Source organism: Cotesia glomerata, linkage group LG7 (assembly GCF_020080835.1).
Source record: "Cotesia glomerata isolate CgM1 linkage group LG7, MPM_Cglom_v2.3, whole genome shotgun sequence".
NCBI classification, from domain to species: Eukaryota; Metazoa; Arthropoda; class Insecta; order Hymenoptera; family Braconidae; genus Cotesia; species Cotesia glomerata.
The window spans coordinates 17,529,923-17,551,268 of NC_058164.1; the positions used below are offsets into that span (position 1 = coordinate 17,529,923).

General features: G+C 33.6%; 2 protein-coding genes across 4 annotated transcripts in view; both read right to left on the bottom strand.

The window, feature by feature from the left end:
* LOC123268757 (ATP-sensitive inward rectifier potassium channel 11-like) overlaps positions 1-21,346 on the bottom strand; it is a 213,340-nt gene that overhangs the window by 163,430 nt on the left and 28,564 nt on the right. Inside the window, exon 1 of one of the 3 annotated variants that reach the window (XM_044734110.1) lies at positions 16,629-16,737. The exons of the other annotated variants lie outside the window; for them this stretch is intronic. The gene's annotated coding sequence lies outside the window, so the exon portion shown is untranslated. Of the gene's footprint in view, positions 1-16,628; positions 16,738-21,346 lie in introns of those variants that run through there. 3 annotated transcript variants of the gene reach the window in all.
* LOC123269708 (ATP-dependent DNA helicase PIF1-like) lies at positions 1,948-3,852 on the bottom strand. Its single transcript, XM_044735543.1, has one exon. The coding sequence runs from the start codon at positions 3,850-3,852 to the stop codon at positions 1,948-1,950; it is 1,905 nt and encodes a 634-aa protein (XP_044591478.1).

The following is a 21,346-nucleotide window of genomic DNA, read 5'->3' on the forward strand; positions in this document are numbered from 1 at the left end:
GAGAGAGAGTGGAGGAAGGTGCTCTGAAATGAATAAACTTTTAATTAACAATATCCAGGATTTATTAATAACAACAATATTTAACAAGTTGCGCACACTCACTCTCACACTATAATAACTTAAGACTACAGACTCACTGACGACTGACCAAACTAAACTTAACTAAGTAGCCAGCGAAGCACCTCGCAAAGAGGCTGTCGTATGCGAGGGGACGCTGTTAAACACCTAACTCGCTAAACCCTTAACTAAGTAGCCAGCGAATCACCTCGCACAGAAACTGTCGCATGCGAGGGGACGCTGTTAATACACATACTCTCATAACCCACACGTCTATACACACTAGGGTGGTCGTTAAAAATTAAATTTTTTCCGACGCCCAAAAAAATCCTTCCTTTTGATAACAAACTACGGGAAAAATTTTGCTTTTTGATTTTAAAGAAAAATAACACGTGCCTCCGGTCAATTGAAGTTCTTTTTTCGATAAAATCATAGTTTTTTTAAATATTTGTCACAGTATTTGAATTTGGACAAAAAATCATCAAAACAGGCTTGTAGGAAATTAAATTTTCTACAAAAGAGTTTCTTTCGGTTTTAGATAAAGTTCATATCCATCGAGATAATCTTATTAGTAACTTATAAACTCTATTAAGTCAGTTGTTTTAGCACTAAAAACTTTATTTTTCTGAAAACATAAACAATTTTTTCTTGTATATTCTATAAACTCACAGTAAGAAGGTCCTTTCCAATTCCTATCTCAATACCTTCCTCCCAATTATCCTGTTACGTGAATGTGGAACGCTTAACGTAATAATTACCGTAACTCCCATTCTTTCCAGCTTCAGAGCATTATTTAATTTTAAAAATGTGGAACGTAAGATGGACGATGTGGCTTAATGTATATAGAATAAGCAATAAATATAGTTTAAAAAAACTAAAGAACACGCTTTTATAAATAATATCGAACTAAAAAGTGGAAAATAATTTTAAAAATAAACTCAAAAAAGTAGTGTATAAAAAATACTAGCAGAACTGAGAGAAAAGCGTGGGGCGCCTTGTGCCATAATTTTCATATATCGAGCGCCCCACGCTTTTCTCTCAGTTCTGCTAGTATTTTTTATATACTACTTTTTTGAGTTTTTTAAAATTATTTTCCACTTTTTATTTTCCACTTTTTAGTTCGATATTATTTATAAAAGCGTGTTCTTTAGTTTTTTTAAACTATATTTATTTTTAACTTTTTAGTTCAAAATATTCTTTAAAAGCGTGTTTTTTTAGTTTTTTTAAACTATATTTATTAATAAATAGTAGCTTTAGCTATCTACAGTATGTACGTTTCGGACGAAACATCACCGTATGTAATCTATGGCCAATATATGGCATGACTCATCGTTATGAACTCGATTGTATTCCATATTTTCTCTCAAGTGCGACATCTACCACACTCGTCTTCATATGAATGTCCCAAACCTCACGCTCATATCGCAACAGCACGACTGTCAGAATATTGACTATTTATCTCATACGTAGCATAAATAAACTATATCTTTTTCTTATTTTCTAAGTTCTAGCCGCAATACGTATTGTCTTAATTCAAACGTATTGCTTTGTGGACTTGAGAGGGGAAAAAAAATTTTTTTTTTCTAAGTTCTAGCCGCAATACGTATTGTCATAATTCAAATGTATTGCTTTGTGGACTTGGAAAAAAATTTTTTTTTTCCAAGTCCTAGTCGCAATACGTATTGTCTTAATTCAAACGTATTGCTTTGTGGACTTAAAAAAAAATTTTTTTTTTCTATAAATTCACTATACACGACTCTGTCAACTTACAAACCATTGGGTAGGTTTGGAAAAATTACTACGGGTAAATTCTCGATTCCATAGTATATTATATTCATCTTTTGTTACGGCATCTGCAATTATTTAGGTTCTGGATTTCTGAATCAATTTTTATGAATTATTTCTTAGTCGTTCCATTTCATCTAATGCTTCGCTGTTACATAGGGTTTTACCCGTCAACTTGGAGCAATCAAGGTCCTCAATTCGAATCCCGTCCAAAGATCTGCATCGGCTGAGTGCTACGTATGCTTGTCCCGCAGCAAACAGCCGAGAGCCCAGATAAATGACTGTATGATCAACTGTACAGCCTTGCATCTTATGAACGGTCGATGCCCAACTCAGGATTAGCGGTAACATTCGTCTCTCAGCAGTTCCATAGCTGTACTTTGCTGGAAATTGTATTGATATTGGCTTAATTACGTGGACACCATCTGAACCGAAATCAATACGGACTGACGGGATGTCTTCCGCGTATACTTGGTCCCTGCGAAAATTAGGCCATATAATTTCGGTAATGAAGCCCATGTTGCCATTCACTAAACCCTTTGACACATCAATGTTCGACCTTAACATCACTTTAGCTCCTACAAATATTTTCAATACTTTAGGAAGACCTCCTGTTTTATTGATATCATTAGGTATAACAGAGTCTAAACTTGTATCACCTAAATTTCGTGTAGCATCGATGAGTTGGTCTTGTGCATTAATTGTATAAATCGTAGTCCCTTTATCCTCAAAACTCTGGAGAACTTTTTCGTTGTGTCTAGCAACTTGGTCATTTGTTGGATATATTCTCAAAGCTCTCTCGATCGAAAATTCATCAGTAGCATCTGTTGACACTTTACTTAAAAGAACTTCCATATGCTTAGATGTTAATTCTCCAACTCTTAGGGCGTTAAGCACATCTATAAACGTTGTGTCTCCTTGTTGGCGCATATTTTGTTTGAGTTTAACCAGGCGGAATAGCCGCCATAAATGTGTAGCAGGTTTCATGTGCTCTGGTTGTTGTAATACTTGATGTCCTCGGACAGGTGGTAACTGCATTAGATCACCAAAGAGTAAAACATTTATGCCTCCAAAACAAGCGTCCCGGCTTTTTAGTTGACGCAAACGAGAGTCGATCATGCACAGCATCTCATAAGGTACCATAGAAATTTCATCTATGAACAAGAACTCAACATTTTGCCATAATAGGCGCATCCCTCTCAAGTAATTACCAGTTAGAAGCGGCATGCTTACAATAACTCCATCTTTTTGTACTGGTAGTTTTAGCAGACGATGTAGTGTAGTTCCACCGACCAACCGTGCTGCAACTCCAGTGAGAGCACCAATTTTTACAACCGATTTTCCATAACATCGGTTAACTTGGTTTTTCAAAAGATTAAAAAGAAAAGTTTTTCCGGTGCCTGCTCCACCAGTTACAAAAATTTTCTCTCGCCTAGTGTCACCGTTAAGCTGATTTTTGATACTCTCTGTAATGGCGACGAACAATTGTTTTTGATCAATATTCATAGCCTGCTGTGCTCTCTGGAATTGTTCATTGCTCATTTCTATCTCTGGTATTTCTTCTTCCTCAGCTTCAGGGTCGATAATCTCTGGCTGCTCTAAAATTTCAAACGCACGTATTTGATTGAATGCGTTTTCAAGCTGTTGATCTCGTTCTCGAAATTGGCGCATATGACTACTCATTTCCTTCAAACGATCCTCTCGGTTTAAGAAGGCCTCTTTGGAATTATTAAAACCTTCCAGTAGTTCAGTTTCCGAACGGTAAGGCATGTATTGAATAAGTAAACTGTAGAAAAAGTTTTCTGGATCTGATGCCGCTATAAAGTATGGTACCCTCACAACTGCGGGAACATTCCTCACAACCATTTTGCTCTTATCCAACAACGTGATAAATTGGCGACGTGTGTTTGGATGTTCCTCATACGCATCATGATCAATACTTTCTTCAGTCTCGCTTACTTTTTTCGGATAGAATGGTTCAAACAACATTGCAAATTCTGTAAGGCTCATGTTCGGAAAATCATAGTCAGGATGTTGTAGCGGACGTTTTTCATATCTTTCAAAGATATTGCTATAATAGCCAGTTGCATATCCGCTTTTGTCGAATTGCAACACCCTGTAACGCTGTTCTGGCTTTCTCGTGTTGAGAAAAATGCAGCTTCGCGAGCTGTCTCGTAATGGAATATGACAAAGCCGATACGCACATTCTGCAGCCGATACTTGTCATTCATGAAGAATCTTCATACATATCTTGAACAGTTTACGGGAAATATCTGTCTCTTCACGTCGAATTTGCTGTATTGCTTGCGCAATTCCAGAATCTACACCTTCAGGTTCTGCTTTCGATAGGTACTTTGCTATGTAGTACGCTATCGCTTCATTTGACCCACACGGCTGAATATCCATATTGCCGGTCCACAATCTTAATAAATCTGGATGGTAGTTATTTACCCACGCATCTTCCTTTCGACGCTTAAGTAAACAAATTCTTCCTCCGTTACGAAGAAAATCCTCAGATGAATGAGACACAATCCGTGTTTCGTTACATACTTGACGTGGAAAGTTAAATCGGCATCTTACGGAAGTATTATTTTTTGTACAAGTATGTGTATGCCGATGAATTTGACATTTCAGAACTAGATCATGGAGCTCTAGATCTTCTTCTTCTGTAGGCATTCTACAGCAACAGTTACGATCGAGAAGAAGTTTCCCTTCTTCTGAATCAAACTCTGGATGATTTTCAATCCAGATCACCATATGAAGGTGAGGACTGCCCCGATTCTGGAATTCGATACGCCACCAATGGTCTTTTACTTTGCCACCAAATACATCATCATTGTTTTTGATAAATTTCATTAGAGCATTTACTCTAATCATGAAATGTCGACTCAAAATTACTGGGTACTTTTCGATAAGTCTTTGAGTCTCATAAATATCAAGCGTATTAGGATCAACATCAGGTCTACCATCAGCTATCAACAAAGCTTTTCGTTGATCTAACCAATTAAGATCATTTGAGCTAAATGTTACAAAATATGTTGGAGCTCCTAGACATCTAATTTGAGCTAAGAGTTCGTTTAAAGCTGACCTCCAATAAGCTGCAGAACCTCTTACATTTTTCACATACAGATGGACATCTTCGACTGCTCCTTCTTTGTTAACAATTTTCTTAGCACATGCTGATATAGTGCTTGTGATACGATAAAATTCAAAGAAGGATAAAGCATAAAATAGATAATCGTTGCGTTGAAATCTTGTATCACTTCCCAAAATTCTAAATTGAAAGTAGTCTAACGCAGTAATATTTACGGGCCTTTGCTCTTTGAAACCATTCTTTCCATAAGGAAACAAGAAAAACCAAGCAAATTCTTCTGCTTTTAGTTCATGTCCCACATTGACGATATTGTCTTTTGTTTTACGGGTGATCTCGTTGAGATTTTGTGAAACGTGTAGTTCATCTTCTACATTGGGTTGCATTACATCGATCGATGCCATTACTGATGTCTGCAGAGGAATTGTTAGATCAGTTATATCCGGTTGGCAAGTGATCGTTTCAGATGCTGACGGTAACTTCGCAATACTCTGTTGTGTTTCTGATTCCTCAGGACCATCATCTATATCAAAGACCTCAACGTCAATATAATCAAGAGTGTATTGGACATTTCTGCTACCTGTTGCACGTTTACAGATCCTTACCAACTCTTTTCAATTGTCGCATTCGATGATGCAAGCTTTTCCCATATTGTCATTCGCTCTAGATCCCTTTGGGCCACAAGCGTGTGAGTTGGTGAAGTAATATTTACCATCGGAGTGCATCACTCCGAACGATTGCCCACCTGTTATCAGTATGCCAGCACTATGTCCCTCAAACAGGTATTCCAGACCTTGATGAAGGGTGCGGCCAAAGTCTGCGCTATTATACTTATCACACAAGCTTCCATATATGTTTGGTTTATCCAAGAAAGTAATCTGAAATTTTTTGTCAAATACCATCAAATCGTCTTTGATCACACTGAAATTTCGCACAAGTAAGTAGCCATCAGCTTCAATAGGATATGCAGATAAACGTAACTCCGTTCGAGATCTTACTTCACTGTAGATTCGATCACCTGTTAACATGTTCAGATTAAGGGTGTTTGTCGACCAGCATTGTGGTATAAGAACACTAGCCCTTAAGATGTTTGACAATGCCATTGCACAGCATTGTACACCTGCATATCCTGATGTGAATATGGTATCGTTTCCTTGATGCCATGAAGCGCGTACAATTCTCGCAGACTCGTTGATGCTTATGTAAGCACTAGCCACCTCAGGAGGTTCTTCTCTAGTCTCCACAGCAACTTCTGGCGGTGTTTCTTCTGCTCTTACGATATCATCGTCATTCATCACAACGTTATGATCAATAGTGACGTCTTTATAAAGTGGATTATTTGCGATTAACCAATTGAGGGCATCATATACTTTATTTCTCGATACTGAAAACTGTCGTGTTATGTTAATATTTTCAAGATGCTCAGTAATGACAACTATTCCAGCATCACTTGTAGATCTTGGTAACATCTTTGGAAGAGTTTCAGTAACTTCGAAAACATCCTGAGCGAACGGTACTGCTTGACCTCGAAAACTATATTGACCAAATACACCACTAAGTTTTATAATTTTAACAAATGGTATAATGCGTGAAATAAGCCTCTGCTCGGCTTGTGATAACTCAGCAATCACTTCTGGAATAGAGCCTGGGTCCAGATTATTCCAATAAGCTTTAGATGGTGCAAAATTTTTCTTTGAAGTCAAATGGACCTTACAACGATTACAAACTGTCAAGCAATTCTTTTGTTTTAGTTCGTCAGGCAGGTATCGAGCCACTTTGGTATCTACAGTCCACTTAGAAATTTGATGTTGATAGCACCGTTTAGTGCAAATTTCACAAGTCTTATCACAAAATGTATTAATAGATTGCTTAAAGCCCGTCAGACTTGCTCTACTTAATCTCCTTGACTCAGCATTTCGGTGCTGCATTTGCTGCAAACGAGCATCTCTAGTTTGGTCAGATTCTGAGGCTCGGATTTCAGTTGTGCGCTGACGCACTTGCTGCAAACGAGCTTCTCTAGTTTGATCAGATTCTGAGGCTCTGACTTCGGCTGCATGTTGACGCATTTGCTGCAAACGAGTCGCTTTGGCTTGTTTAGATTCTGAGGCTTGAGTTTCAGTTGTGTGCTGACGCACTTGCTGCAAACGAGCTTCTCTAGTTTGATCAGATTCTGAGGCTCTGACTTTGGCTGCATGTTGACGCATTCGCTGCAAACGAGTCTCTTTGGCTTGTTTAGATTCTGAGGCTCTGACTTTGGCTGCATGTTGACGCATTTGCTGCAAACGAGTCTCTTTGGCTTGTTTAGATTCTGAGGCCCGAGTTTTAGTTGTGTGCTGACGCACTTGCTGCAAACGAGCTTCTCTAGTTTGATCAGATTCTGAGACTCTGACTTCGGCTGCATGCTGACGCATTTGTCGCAAACGAGCTTCTCTAGCCCCCTTTGATTGCTTGGCTCTATAATTTTTCATATAGAGCCTTCTTTTCTCTTTTCTCTTTTCTGATTCCTCGATTGAGAATCCCGCAACGCTTTTAACAGACTTTGATTTTCTTGTCTTTGTTGTTGTCTTATCAGACAACTTATTTCTTGTAACAGTATACTCTTCAGTAGCCAAGTTGCCCACTACTAGAGAGCTGCAGTCGCTTGATGACGACGCCTGCGAGCCTGCTTTCTCACTCTGACCAAACGCCGATACTGGGACTCCGAATCCCTGCATCGTAAAATACTCACTTGTACCTGCCATGACGGCATATATATTATTAACCCAGGGTCTTTGCCAGATACTTCTGTTGCCCGCCGTCACCACGTGGAGGTGCCCTGGTTACAAGCACAAGCTACGAAATGTTAATATGTGCATCATGACAGTTGTGTACATCTGAGAACTAGCGGATCTCTCTGGGTGCCAAAATCAAGTATCCGCTAAGAGTCGCTTGACCCTTTACTGCAGTCGAGTCATAACGCTTTCCCATAGATAAAGCCAACGCAACATTAGTATACATCATAACTCATGATATTTGTGTATATCTGTGAACTAGCGGATCTCTCTGGGTGCCAAAATCAAGTATCCGCTAAGAGTCGCTTGACCCTTTACTGCAGTCGAGTCATAACGCTTTCCCATAGATAAAGCCAACGCAATATTAGTATACATCATAAATCATGATATTTGTGTATATCTGTGAAGTAGCGGATCTCTCTGGGTCATCAGAGGATTCCGGGTTGATGTACGGGTTTATCTGTGCCATTCCCGATGAAAACCTACGGAGGAAAACACCTGGTTTCGAGATATAACTTCGCGATGGTCATCAGAGGATTCCGGGTTGATGTACGGGTTTATCTGTGCCATTTCCGATGAAAACCTACGGAGGAAAACACCTGGTTTCGAGATATAACTTCGGGATGGTCATCAGAGGATTCCGGGTTAATGTACGGGTTTATCTGTGCCATTCCCGATGAAAACCTACGGAGGAAAACACCTGGTTTCGAGATATAACTTCGGGATGGTCATCAGAGGATGACTAGGAAGGTCATCACCTTTGTTCTAGGTTGATAATAATCAAAATTTAAATAATATCATTATGGTAGTCTCTTTATGCGAAGGAGAGTTACATACAAACATACATACAAACATACAAACATACAGGTGAGGTTAATATAAAAGCGTGTTAAAAGGAAATTTGGTATAGACCGGGTAACTCAAATGGTAAAGTAGCTGACATGTCTTCGGAAGGTTCTGGGTTCGAATCCCAGTCCGAGCTATCCAAATTTTTTCTTGCATATTCTATAAGCTCTTATTAAAAAGGTTCTTTCCAATTCTTTCTCAATCCTTTCCTCTGAACTATCCTGTTACGTAAACGTGGAACGCTTAACGTTATAATTACCGTAACTTCTATTCTTTCCCGCTTCACAGCATTATTTATATTTGTAAAAATGCTTGCCGTAAGATGGACGGTGTGGCTTAATGTATATAGAATAAGCGAATGGAAATTTAGTATAGACCGGATAGCTCAAATGGTAGAGTAGCCGACATGTCTTCGGAAGGTTCTGAGTTCGAATCCCAGTCCGAGCTATCTAATAATTTTTTCTCGCATATTCTATAAACTCACATTAAGATTATCCTCTCTACATTCCTTTCTCAATCCTTTCCTACCAATATCCTGTTACGTGAATGTGGAACGCTTCACGTAATAATTACCGTAACTCCTATTCTTTCCCGCTTCACAGCATTATTTATATTTGTAAAAATGCTTGCCGTAAGATGGACGGTGTGGCTTAATGTACACACACACTGAATTTACTTTATTTTTATTAATTACTAAAATTCTTAACAAAATTTAATTCAGGAAAAATATGATAAATTCATTTCTCGACTTAAAACATCAGTCATTAGCTAGCAACTAAATTACAAAAATTATTTTCACGACTAATAATTCAATTCCAAAAAATCCGAACTAAAATCTGACGCATAAATTTATTCAAAATCAATCATAAATTTAATACTCAGCATTGAAATAAATTCTTAAGAATATTCGACATAAATTTAACTAAATATTCCCGGACTTAATATCCACGCTGTTAAATAAATTCTAAAGAATTTTATCAAAATGATGAAATAAAATTACCAAAAATAAATTCCAGAACGTAAGTTCAATATATAAAATAATCACGTAGAATTTTTCAGTTAAATAAATAAATATATAATAATTTATCGCAGTGTGAAAATTAATTGCCAAAAGTATATCTACGGGTAAATCAGTCTTAAATGCGCTAAAATCACAGTAAATGAATTCTCAATAAATAATATAATGTTAATAAATAATAATCTTGCAATAAATAATACTAATAATAATAATTCAATTGTTCATAGTAAATTATCGAGTAAAATAATCGACAAGAATTTGCGCGCTCAAAATGGACGCCAATATTCGTTAGTGCGTAGTAACTAACCTCGGGTCCGGATTAACTGCGTTGTAAAATTTAACCGACGCTCGACTAGGATTCGTGAGAAGACAATGGAAATTTTAGTAAAAATTTTTACCTTCGGTTTTTATTTTATTAAATTGATCAATAAAATATGTACAATTAAAACCGTATGACCAAGATTTTACTTTTTGTATTTGAGTATTTTGGTTTATTTTTATTAATTACTTAAAAATTAATAGAAACAATTATTATGATTATTGCGGTGATTATTATTTAATTATTGTATTTATTTAGTTAATAATATTATGTTATTGTTACCGAAGGTTTGATGAAATTATAAATTTAAGAGTGTGAGGAATTATTTTGAAGCCAAGCAGAATTTAGCGAGCAAAAGAAATCAATTGTAAAAGAAATTAAAAGACTGGAGAAATTATTCTAAGTCCCAAGCCAATTTAGTATAGGAAAGCAACGAATGGATAGAAAATGAAAGAAATGACGATTAATATTTTGTGAGAAATAATTTAGGTAAGTGAAAATTTTATGTCCCGAGCAAGTTTTAGTATGGGAAATCGACGAATGAATATATAATGAAAGAAATTACGATTAAAATAATAAATGAATTTGTTAGAATTTGTCTTTAAGAATAAAAACTTAGAAATTTTCGACGATTGTTGAGCTTGCCCGAGCCTCGACAGAGGGCGAAGATTTCTCGTTTGTAAAGTTATATCAAAAATATGTTAAGTTCCGTTTTGAAAATAAATTTGACTAGCAATTCTTTCTCGGGAGAATTACTCGGTTGAATACTCTTCACCAAGTAATTCTAGAGGATGATACTCTACCTGGAGTCTGACCAAGATCCAGGTAAGTATCGGGGGCCGACCGGATGAAAGTACAACTCCCCGTGCCAAGGCCTTCAGCCGAGTAGGTAGTATCATAAGCCGTGTAGGTAGGAGCGAGGAGGAAACTCTCCACTTGCTCTCAGGGTAGAGTTTAGGACTCTCAGGGATGACGGCTAGTCACCCGGGGGGGGGGGCGTTATTGGGAAACTAGTTAGTGTTTTGTAGACCGCGTTTTTTAGTTTGAACCGTGAATACCGTCGTGTATGTTTGGATAGAATATTCTATTGCATTAGTGTATATTGCTTATATTGTTTAGATTGTTTATTGATTTTGAACCGCGTTAATGATTTTGAACCGCGAATATGTGTGAAAAGAGTGTTCTAATGTGTTGTTTATATTGTTTAATTTGTTTATATTGTTTATATCATTTATTAACATGATCATGCCAATAAAAAGGTTTTCTTTTTCTTTGATTTATTTAAAATGAAGCGTTTTGTTTATATTTTGTTTTTTATGATGCAATCCCCGTTTAAGACCCTGGACTCTGGCGAGCAAATTTCGAGCCGGAGATTAATTAGATATACTATTAGAAAACGTGGACGTTACAACTGATTTTCAGATGTTCAAAATATGATAAATAATCGAGTAAATTATTATTTTATCAAATAAACTCTCACGAAAAGTTACACCACAAGGTCTCTGAGTGACACTCAGGTAATAATCCCCTTGAGGACCACTCAGCACTGACTAACGAACAAATGAATTTAAATAATTATTGAATTATTACCAATTAATAATTAATGAACAATTGATCAGAGGAGAAGTAAGCCGAGTATAAACCCCGCGATCCACTCCTAGCCCACAGAATAATTATTGATACCTTGTTGAATATACGACGATCTAACTCACCACTTCAGGTCGAAATCTTCGATGTTATTGGCTTCTGTCGATACAGATACACCACTTTTCCCTTTTGCAATGCATGGTTCCTATAGAATAACCCCCAAACTACCCCCTCCTACTCTCTCTTTAGGCCCGAAGATCGAGACGCGCCAGTGCTGCGTCGTAATATTATCGATATCTGGTGATATATCGACTCAGGGTAATTTTATCCTGTTACAGTATACAAGCGAAATACCACTGACTGAGTGACTTATCATGAAAACTCTAAAACTATACACCCGATCGACTTGAAATTTAGCATAGTTCAATCTATCGATAGATCGCAATCGTGACGTAGATGCAAATTTCATAAAATTTGATGAAAATCATAAAGTTCCATAAAATTATATAATCTTATAAAAGTTCTTATAAGAAGCTCGCTACTGATACCTGTGGAACTGGATAGAGACTATGGATTTATACAAATTTTCATGAAAATTTATTGAACTTTATGAGACTATGTAAGTAAAGTAGAATTTGAAAGAAGTATATAAAATTGTAACAAGTAACTAGAAATAGTACTTTTATTAAATTTCACAAAATTATATGAATTTTTGGAAAATTTCAGATCTCTTATGCAATCGTTTTTTCTATTGTAATATTATATAATACCTACCCCTTTATGTACGTGCCCATGATCAGCGAGTAAGGTTACTAGATGAATAACTATAGTAAAGAGTAGTGATAACAATTAGAATCTAATAAATATAAAAATAATTACCAGAGAAATTTCACTGAGTGGGCGTGGGTCTAGATTTACCGGGCACGCGGTGTATGCACTGAGAAAAAAGTATTTTGCTACTAAGGATATTTTTTTTGATAATCAGAATACTTGGTATTGTGCTACTAAGAATACGTGGTATTTTGATTATCACAATAAGTATACTGATTTTCACAATACCTAGGTATACTGATTATCAGTATACCAATGTTACAGACTATTAGATGTTTATAACCTCACTTTACTGGCACAAATCAATTGACTTATAAAGCTAACAAAACAAATTAAAATTAAAATTAAAAGTGTAATAATAAATTTTTTTCAAGCTAATATAATAAATATTAGTTGAATTCTATTTTTACCAGTGCATAAATCAAATAAACTAACTGTAGGTTTTAAAACGTCGATGGCAGCGACAGCGCATATATTATAGTTTACTACGTAGAGTATAGGTCTTGAACTGACTTATATTCTGATAATCACAATACTTGGTATTTTGATTATCAAGCCGACCCGACACGAGGCTTCTGGCGTGAAACTCCGGGATTTTAGACCACCCCGTTACAATTAAAATCACAGAAATTCCACTAAATCTAGTGAAATTCCATAGAATTAATAAAAAAGGAAGATGATAATCTTGATATTAGTATTGTGAACTTAAACTTATAGATTTTGGCTCGATAAAACTTTTCTTCCAGTATGAATGTGAATTAATATATTTTATAATTAAAGAATATATCATAGACAGTACTGAATATTTTGTTCATTCGTAAAAACAAAAAAAAAGGTACAATCAAGCGTGGTCAGACATAAACAAGCATGGTCATGCATGATGATGTTTGAATCAGTTTATAACACCAGACATGATCATTTCTGTTCATTGTGACATATACATGAACCAATAATTAGTTCTGATCAAAGCTGGAGATTTTTATCTCCCAGGCTGGATCAGACATGAATAGGCATGGTCATGCACGCTAAGGCCTGAAGTATTTAATTCTTCAGACATGATGATCATGCATGAATAGGCATGGTCATATCTGACATCAGGTATGAACAGGTGTCATTTTTAAATCGTTTTAAATAATTTTTTCATTCCTCAGATGAAACTATTCTGATACTGACTAATATAATCGGTGTTTACGCACTCAATTATTACTTCCTCCGATATTGATTTATTGATCATAATACACAATATATAATTTTATTTAAAAAAACGTATGGAAATGAGTCTTCATTAATATTGTGTTTCACGGATATACTTAAATATTGCGCAAGTAATGGTGGCAAGTCCAAAAATTCATCAGTTATATATAATTTACATTTTAGAAAGCACGAAGTTTAGAGCAGTTCAAAGAGCTTGGAAAAGTACCATTGTTGTATTTGTTAGGTCGAGGAGCTCAAAACTTCATAATAAGCGAAATTTCAAGTGTTAAAAGCTTGAAAATAGTGGAGGTGGCCTGCAAGGTCAATCGTTTTCCAGATTTTTTAATATTTTAATTGGTCAATTAAAGCGCAACAAATTTCTAAGATAACTATTATTTTTATATGATGTTCCGAAGCAATTGGACGGGCCAAAAAATAATTTTTTCTTCTATTACTTTTTTCCGCTGTTTAATTACAACATATATTAAACCGACGCTATGCCTACATAGTTCAGAATTCACATAAAGTGCTGTGTATCACAACGAATGAAACAGACTTAGTAGAATTTCTAACAATAAGCAATGTTGAAAAGATTGTCTGTAAAAACAAACAATTGATTTCTTCAAATGTAGAAATAATTACCACGCAACAAATCAAGTTGAATGATAAAAATACTTTTTAGCAAAAAATAAGAGAGAAGCTATTTTTTCGAAGAAATATGCAAATAAATAAAAAATTTTGTTATTACGTTGTCTTTAAACAAATTTAGAAACTGATTTTTCGTTTTAAATGTTTACTATTAATAAACATGTTTAAATAACTAAAAACAAAATATAAAATGACAAACATTGATTTTAATTATTATTGAATAAGAAATAATTATACATCAATCATTCAAAATGAATCGGTGATGTTAGCCGAGTGGTCAAAGGCGCACGGCTTATAGAGCACTCGAACTTTCTCACCGGCTAAGTGTGGGTTCGATTTCCAAGCTGGTCTTAGAAACCAGTTTGGTTGAGATTTGACCCTTGCCGCGTAAGTTAAGATTTTCACAACCCAAAAGACCTCAACGTACCACTTCCAACAGTTGAAATCCACCACAGCAAATAAACCGACTCTAAATTAAAATTAAATTAATAAATAAATAACAATCCAAAATGGGAAAAAATAGCAAAGTATCCTGAGTATTAACCGATGCTTGAAAGTTAATGAATTGATAAAAGCTTACGATACAAAATTTTCAAAAAAATTGAAAGATTCAATCACCTTTAAGAAATATCTTTCAGGATTCAATTTAAAAAATCATATATAAAATAGGGGTGTGCGAATAGTGTTCGAATCGAATCGAATCGAATAGTACTATTCGATTCGAAATTCGAATCGAATATTCGAATAGTTTGAATAATTCGAATAGTTCGAATAATTCGAATAGTTTGAATGATTCGAATAGTTCGAATAATTCGAATAGTTCGAATATTTTAAATAATTGAAACAGTCGTTTTCTGTCGATAAACCAACTAATTTTTATGTAAAAATTAATTCGTTTGATTTTATTTGACTAAAGGAGTCTTCATAATTATTTGATAGTAAAGGCTGCTTATTATATTTGTAATAAATATTTCTTGGTGAATTCGGACCCCCTGTTTCGGGGCACCTCGTCATTTTGACATTTCTCCGGGAAAATTCGATTTTATTTTAAATAAGATCTACGACACGATGGTTCAGACATTGAAAGAGTGTAAAGGTAGCAATGAAAAGCGACAACAATGAATACGTCGCATAAGCTTTTTAATAAAAGATTTTATAGATATGATATTTACACAGTAAAAAATTTTGCGTCATTGCGTCAAAAAATTTTGTGTTAAAAATTTTTATGTTAAATATTTTACACTTTTTTGTGTTAATTTAACATTTTTCTGTGTTAATTTAACACAATTAATGTTAAATTTACACATAAAAGTGTTAAATATTTAACACAAAAATTTTTAACACATAATTTTTTGACGCAATGACGCAAAATTTTTTACTGTGTATCATATTTGTGAAATATATAAAATATATAAAAATTCGTGTGGGTATTTAAATGATAGATCTCGATAAGTGTAACTCGAGGATGAGCTTGTATCGTTCGTTAAACATATCATCAGTAGACAAAATACAAAGTCATTCTTCAATTCTTGACATTTTTTAAGACATAAGCTCATCCTGATGTTACGCTCATCGAGACCTTTCATTTGAGTACGCACACGATTTTTTCATATATTTTATAAACCTATATGATATTTCCCATATTTGTGGAATATATAAAATTCATAAAAAATTCATGTGGGCTATGTAAATATTACTATAATGTAATATAGCTATAGACGTAATTTATTTCAGTTAAGAGAAAAATAAATTAATTTAAATAATCTTAGCTAGAGATAAAGCTATAGAATTTCCATAGTCTATATTTACACTTTTTCAATGTCTGATCTATCGTGCCTGTAGATCTCATTTATTAAAGAAATCGAATTTTTCCGGAAAAATGTCAAAATAGCGAGGTGCCCCGAGGCGGGGAGTCCGAATACACCAAGAGATATTTATTACAAATAATAAGCAGACTTTACTATCGAATAATTATGAAGACTTTATTTAGTCAAATAAAATAAAACAAATTAATTTTTACACAAAAATTAATCAGTTTATTAACAGAAAACGACTGTTTGAATTATTTGAGATATTCGAACGATTCGAATTATTCGAATTATTCGAACGATTCGAATTATTCGAATATTCGATTCGAAATTCGAATCGAATAATTCGATTCGAATTCGAGGCGAATTATTCGTAAACTCGAATATTCGCACACCCCTAATATAAAAGCATTTTTTTAAATTTTTGTGCAACATGTTTCAAACAGTATGAAATTCTCTATCCTGTACAATATTTGAAAATCAATTATGGAATAATTATGTTCTTTACAGCATATTAGTAAATCATAGAGCATACTAATAAATGTCTTAAATAATGCGAAAAATTTGTAATATAGTTATTTTTAATGTTCAGTATTAAAATTTGCGTATATGATAATTTGTATAAAATAGTAAAAAATCAATTCTACCAGTAATGAAGTATTTTAAATTATACCTATTTACTCAAAGTGTGAAGTAGTTTTTTAACTATTCACTTTAAATCTTTCATCATTGACTTTTCAAAGAAGACTAGTTTCCACGACTGTTAGAATTCACATCAATGACATGTTATTATACTAATATATGTTATAGTATTTAATTTTAATAGTGGGAGTAAGTGTTTATAGTCGACGATGCAATAGGCCCGTCACTCGAAGCTACTTGTACCTATACATTGAATCTTTTTGCGTGAACGTCCTTGAGATCATTGGCACAATACACGTGCATCCGTATGAATCCTCTTTGTATTATACATATCCACTTACATATTTCATGATATGTAATAAAATGAGTTCATTTATTATACTTTTCAAATACGATACGTTATTGAAGTACATATTCATACTGGGATCAAATACATTTTATAATTCTTATAATGAAAAAGATCAACTTAGGTATTCGTAATTTACTTTACATAATTAATAAATGAAAATAGATATTGCATTGGAATGTTCTAACGAATTAAGAAGATTATTTATAATGGTCATAAAGGTGTTAATTACTAGAAAAAATACAATTTGCTTTACGTGAGATTGGAAGATGGATCTTGATAGTGTAATAATATAAAAGCAAGCTGTCAAGCATTTAAAAAAAAAGTCAAAAACAAAAAAAAAGTTCAAATATATGTTTCAAATTACAAAAAGGCCATTCGGCAGCCAAAATGGAAGTATAGATTTCATAGTGATTAGAAAAAAAAAATTAGGAAAACGGTTGACCCTGAAGGCCATCCCTGCAACTTCCCGCTAATTCCATACTTAGGCGCTTAAAATTGCACCAATGACGTTTTTGAGCTCTTCGAGCTCAAAAATACAATTTATGGGTTATTTTGAGCTCTCCGAGCTCAAAGAGATTACTTTCCTATCCTTTAAAGCTCTTCGAGCTCAAAAGTCTGATAGAGATTTGATAAGACACTATTTTTTGAATTTTAAAACCACAATAACTTTTGAATGAATAAACCGATTTTTACGTGGTTAGAAGCATTCGACGCAGTTTTTCAAGCCTCACAAAGAATCTTAAATTTTGAATTGATCGCGCTAGGAATTTTGGAGTTATTCCGAAAAAACACTTTTTTCGGTTTTCTTTCGTTCACGATATCTCTCGAACGAATCAACCGATTTTGACCGGACTGGTGGCGATCGACGTGGTTTTTTGAGGTTAAGAGCTGATTAGTTTTTGGAATTGAACCTTTAAGCCGTTTAAAAGTTATTCCAAAAAAAACCACATTTGAAAAAAATTTTTTTTTCAGTTTTTTGAAGATTTCTCAAAATCTATTGATCTGAATCGGTCCAAATAGTTTTCAAAATCTAAGTTTGGTCAAGTTCTTTCGAATGGCATCAACCGCGATGAAATCGGTCAAGCCGTTCAAAAGTTATAAGCGGTTCACCTACTTTCACACACATACACACACACACACACACACACACACACACACACACACACATACATACAGACGCCGTGACAACCTCGCGGGGATAGTCAGGGAAGCTTCCTATGACCTTCAAATGTCGAGATCTGATGAAAACTCGATTTTTGCAAAACGGGGTGAAAACAATAACTTCCCGATTTTTGAAAATCTTCGATTATCTTAGCGGGAAGTTAAAACTACTAGGATTGTATACAAAAAAAAAAAAAAACTAGTGCAACAGCAAATTTCATAATTGGCATAGCGGAATAGGACATAATTTTGAGACTACACATATGATATTAGGGTGTCCGTTATTTCCCAAGTTGATTTTTTTTTCGCTGCCGCCCTCTGGATTTTTAGTTCTTGACTTAAAAAAAAATATTTTACATAAATAAGCTCTTAATTACCAAATTAAACCGTGCCCCAATCGAGTTACATTTCCCATTTAAATAACATGGAAATTTGGAATTAATTTTTTTCCTTCGAAAAAAATGCCACTACGACTATGATCAATGCATTTTCTGATGGGAAATTGAATGTTTTACAAAAAAGTTCTCTTATAATTTTTCGATAAAATCAATCCTTTAAAAGTTATTTATGGTTTAAGTTGTGTATATAGTTATTATCATAGTTTTTCAGTTTTGCTATGAAGTTTCATGTGTTATAGTCATTTATTTCATCTATAAATGTTTCAAAAATTTTATCAAAAAGATTAACAGTTACAGTAACGTTAACAATGCGATGATCGAATACATTCTTAATAGTATTGCCGCTAATATGTATTTTTTCTGTCTCTATTCACATTTATTTGTTAAGCAATTTTTAGTCGCATTATGATAAGTATTTTTGTTTTTATGAATAATTTGCACTAAATATTGTTTTTGTTCTTCTTCATGAGTTAAAATGTTGATGTATCTTGAATTAATCGAAGCGCTTTTTCGGCTACATCGTTACAATTGTAAATTATTAATGATGTCTAATCTTTCCAAACAATCGTTATTGGTAGCCCATGTCTCAAAGTTAATCTCTAGGAAATTTTTATTTATGTTGAATCGAACAAAAAATTTAATCGAATTTCAATTAATGAAAATTAATTTATTTAATAAGAAAATCAATATCTTTTTTTTGTAAGTTGATAATTTTATTATCTAAATTAACTATATAGCGTTTAGGGGAAATTAAAATCGAAATTTTCATCACATTTTAACGCTTCAAGATAGTTGGATTCTGCAAGGCATATTTCAAAAAAATTATGAAATTTTTTTTATCGAAAGATAAATATATTAATAATTTACCACCAAAATTTCAGATCAATTCACCTCACCGTTTTTGAGTAATCAATTTTCGAAATTGCATTATTTACACGCAGAGGTATAGAGAGATAGTGAAGTTAGTATAAAATTATTTGCATCACTCGAGTAGTACGGAAGATTTCATACTTACTTTACCATCTCTCTATACCTCTGCGTGTAAATTATGCAATTTTGAAAATTAATTACTCAAATACGGTGTGATGAATTGATTTGAAATTTTGGTGGTGAATTATTAAGATATTTATCTTTCAAAAAAAAATTTCATATCTTTCTTGAAATATGCCTTGCAGGACCCAACTACCTTAATCATTTTTCGTTTTACGTGAAGTGATATATTTGGATCAAAAAAAGCCAAAGCAGTTTTTTCACCAGTTAAATACCACAGATGGTTTTTGAATTTGTGCAATGCTGCCTCAGAAACTTTTTTATCAGTCGTCTTGTATTGATACACAGTTCTATATAATTTAAATCATGGTATGGAACTGATGCTGCAAGAGGTGCCACAAACCAAAATGACACATCGACGTTCTAATTAGCAAATTGTCTAACTCCATTTTAGAGAATGTTTCATTTGTACGAAAATACAATTAGTTCGAAATTTATTATCACTTAAATGATATATAAAAAATCATTTAATATTTAATAGAGGTATAATATTTTGGTCAGGATCATTCAAATAATTTATAATTGGACTATCACTACATCAAATTGTTAAAAAATTACTCTCTAAAAAATAAGGGGTTAGACCAATTGCTAATTAGACCATCGACATAAATAAATACTAAACTGATAAAAAATTTCACTTGACTCAAGAGCAATAATTTTGAACCAAGAACACCATTTTGAAAAAAAAGAATTTCTTAAGTCAAGGGGAAAAATTCTCGAGTCAAGATATATTTCTTGGTTCAAGAAAATTTTCTTGATTTTCTTCAAGTCAAAAGTCTGATAAAAGTTTCGATTATTCGTTAATTCATTCAAGAGTTATTGCACTTCGAAAGTTCGAAAAATAGTGTTCTTTGAAACTTTTATCAGACTTTTGACTTGAAGAACTCAAAAACCTCGTAAGTGCAGTTTTAAGCGCTTAGATATGGAATTAGCGGAAGTTGCAGGGATGGCCTTTAGGGTCAACCGTTTTGCAGATTTTTTCGTGATAAATGAGCGTTATAAGACGTGCACTTTTCTGATTTTCCAAACATATCTTTCCCTCCGTGTAAAGTAATAAATTGATAATTCCGTGAAACTTTTTAAAAATTTAATTCATTAAACTCGGGTCATGATTTTCTTAAAGTAAATGAAATAAAGAAGAAAAAAATTTGATACATGAGTAATTTTTTTTTTTTTTAGCTTTATGAAAATGTTAGCGCATCAGAACCAATTTTACATATAAAAATAATTTTTAAGACAGTAATAAATTAATTTGTATCAGTTTAATACTTGAATAATAAAAATTTTATACATTTAGAAGTTTACGTTTGAATAACTGTAGAACGGCTGTCTTTATGATCAAAGTGTAAGAGGACTTTTCTGTAGAGCGTTGAATTCTCTACAAGAATATGCTATGGACTTATTTATATGAGGTGCGTATGCCGAGCTAGAAAAATAAACAAAAAAAAGAATTTTTTTTCCTATGTTATTTAAATGGGAAATGAAAAATTAGGGACAGACACCTCTAAATATTAATATTAAGAGCTCCGCTTTGAACAGGCTTCTGTTCTCACCTTCATGCCAGTTTTCAGCCTGTTTTTACGTTGAAAAAAAAAGTCGCCTAAAATTGGAACACCCTAGTATATATACAACTGAAACCACAAATAACTTTTAAAGGATTGATTTTATCGAAAAATTATAAGAGAACTTTTTTGTAAAGCATTTAATTTCCCATCAAAATATGCATTGATCATAATCGTAGTGGGATTTTTTTTTAAGGAAAAAAATTAATTCCAAAAAGTTCCAAATTTC

Excerpts from the sequence above, each read along its gene's own strand:
- LOC123269708 (XM_044735543.1), bottom strand. The coding sequence starts at position 3,852 with ATGAGCCTTACAGAATTTGCAATGTTGTTTGAACCATTCTATCCGAAA.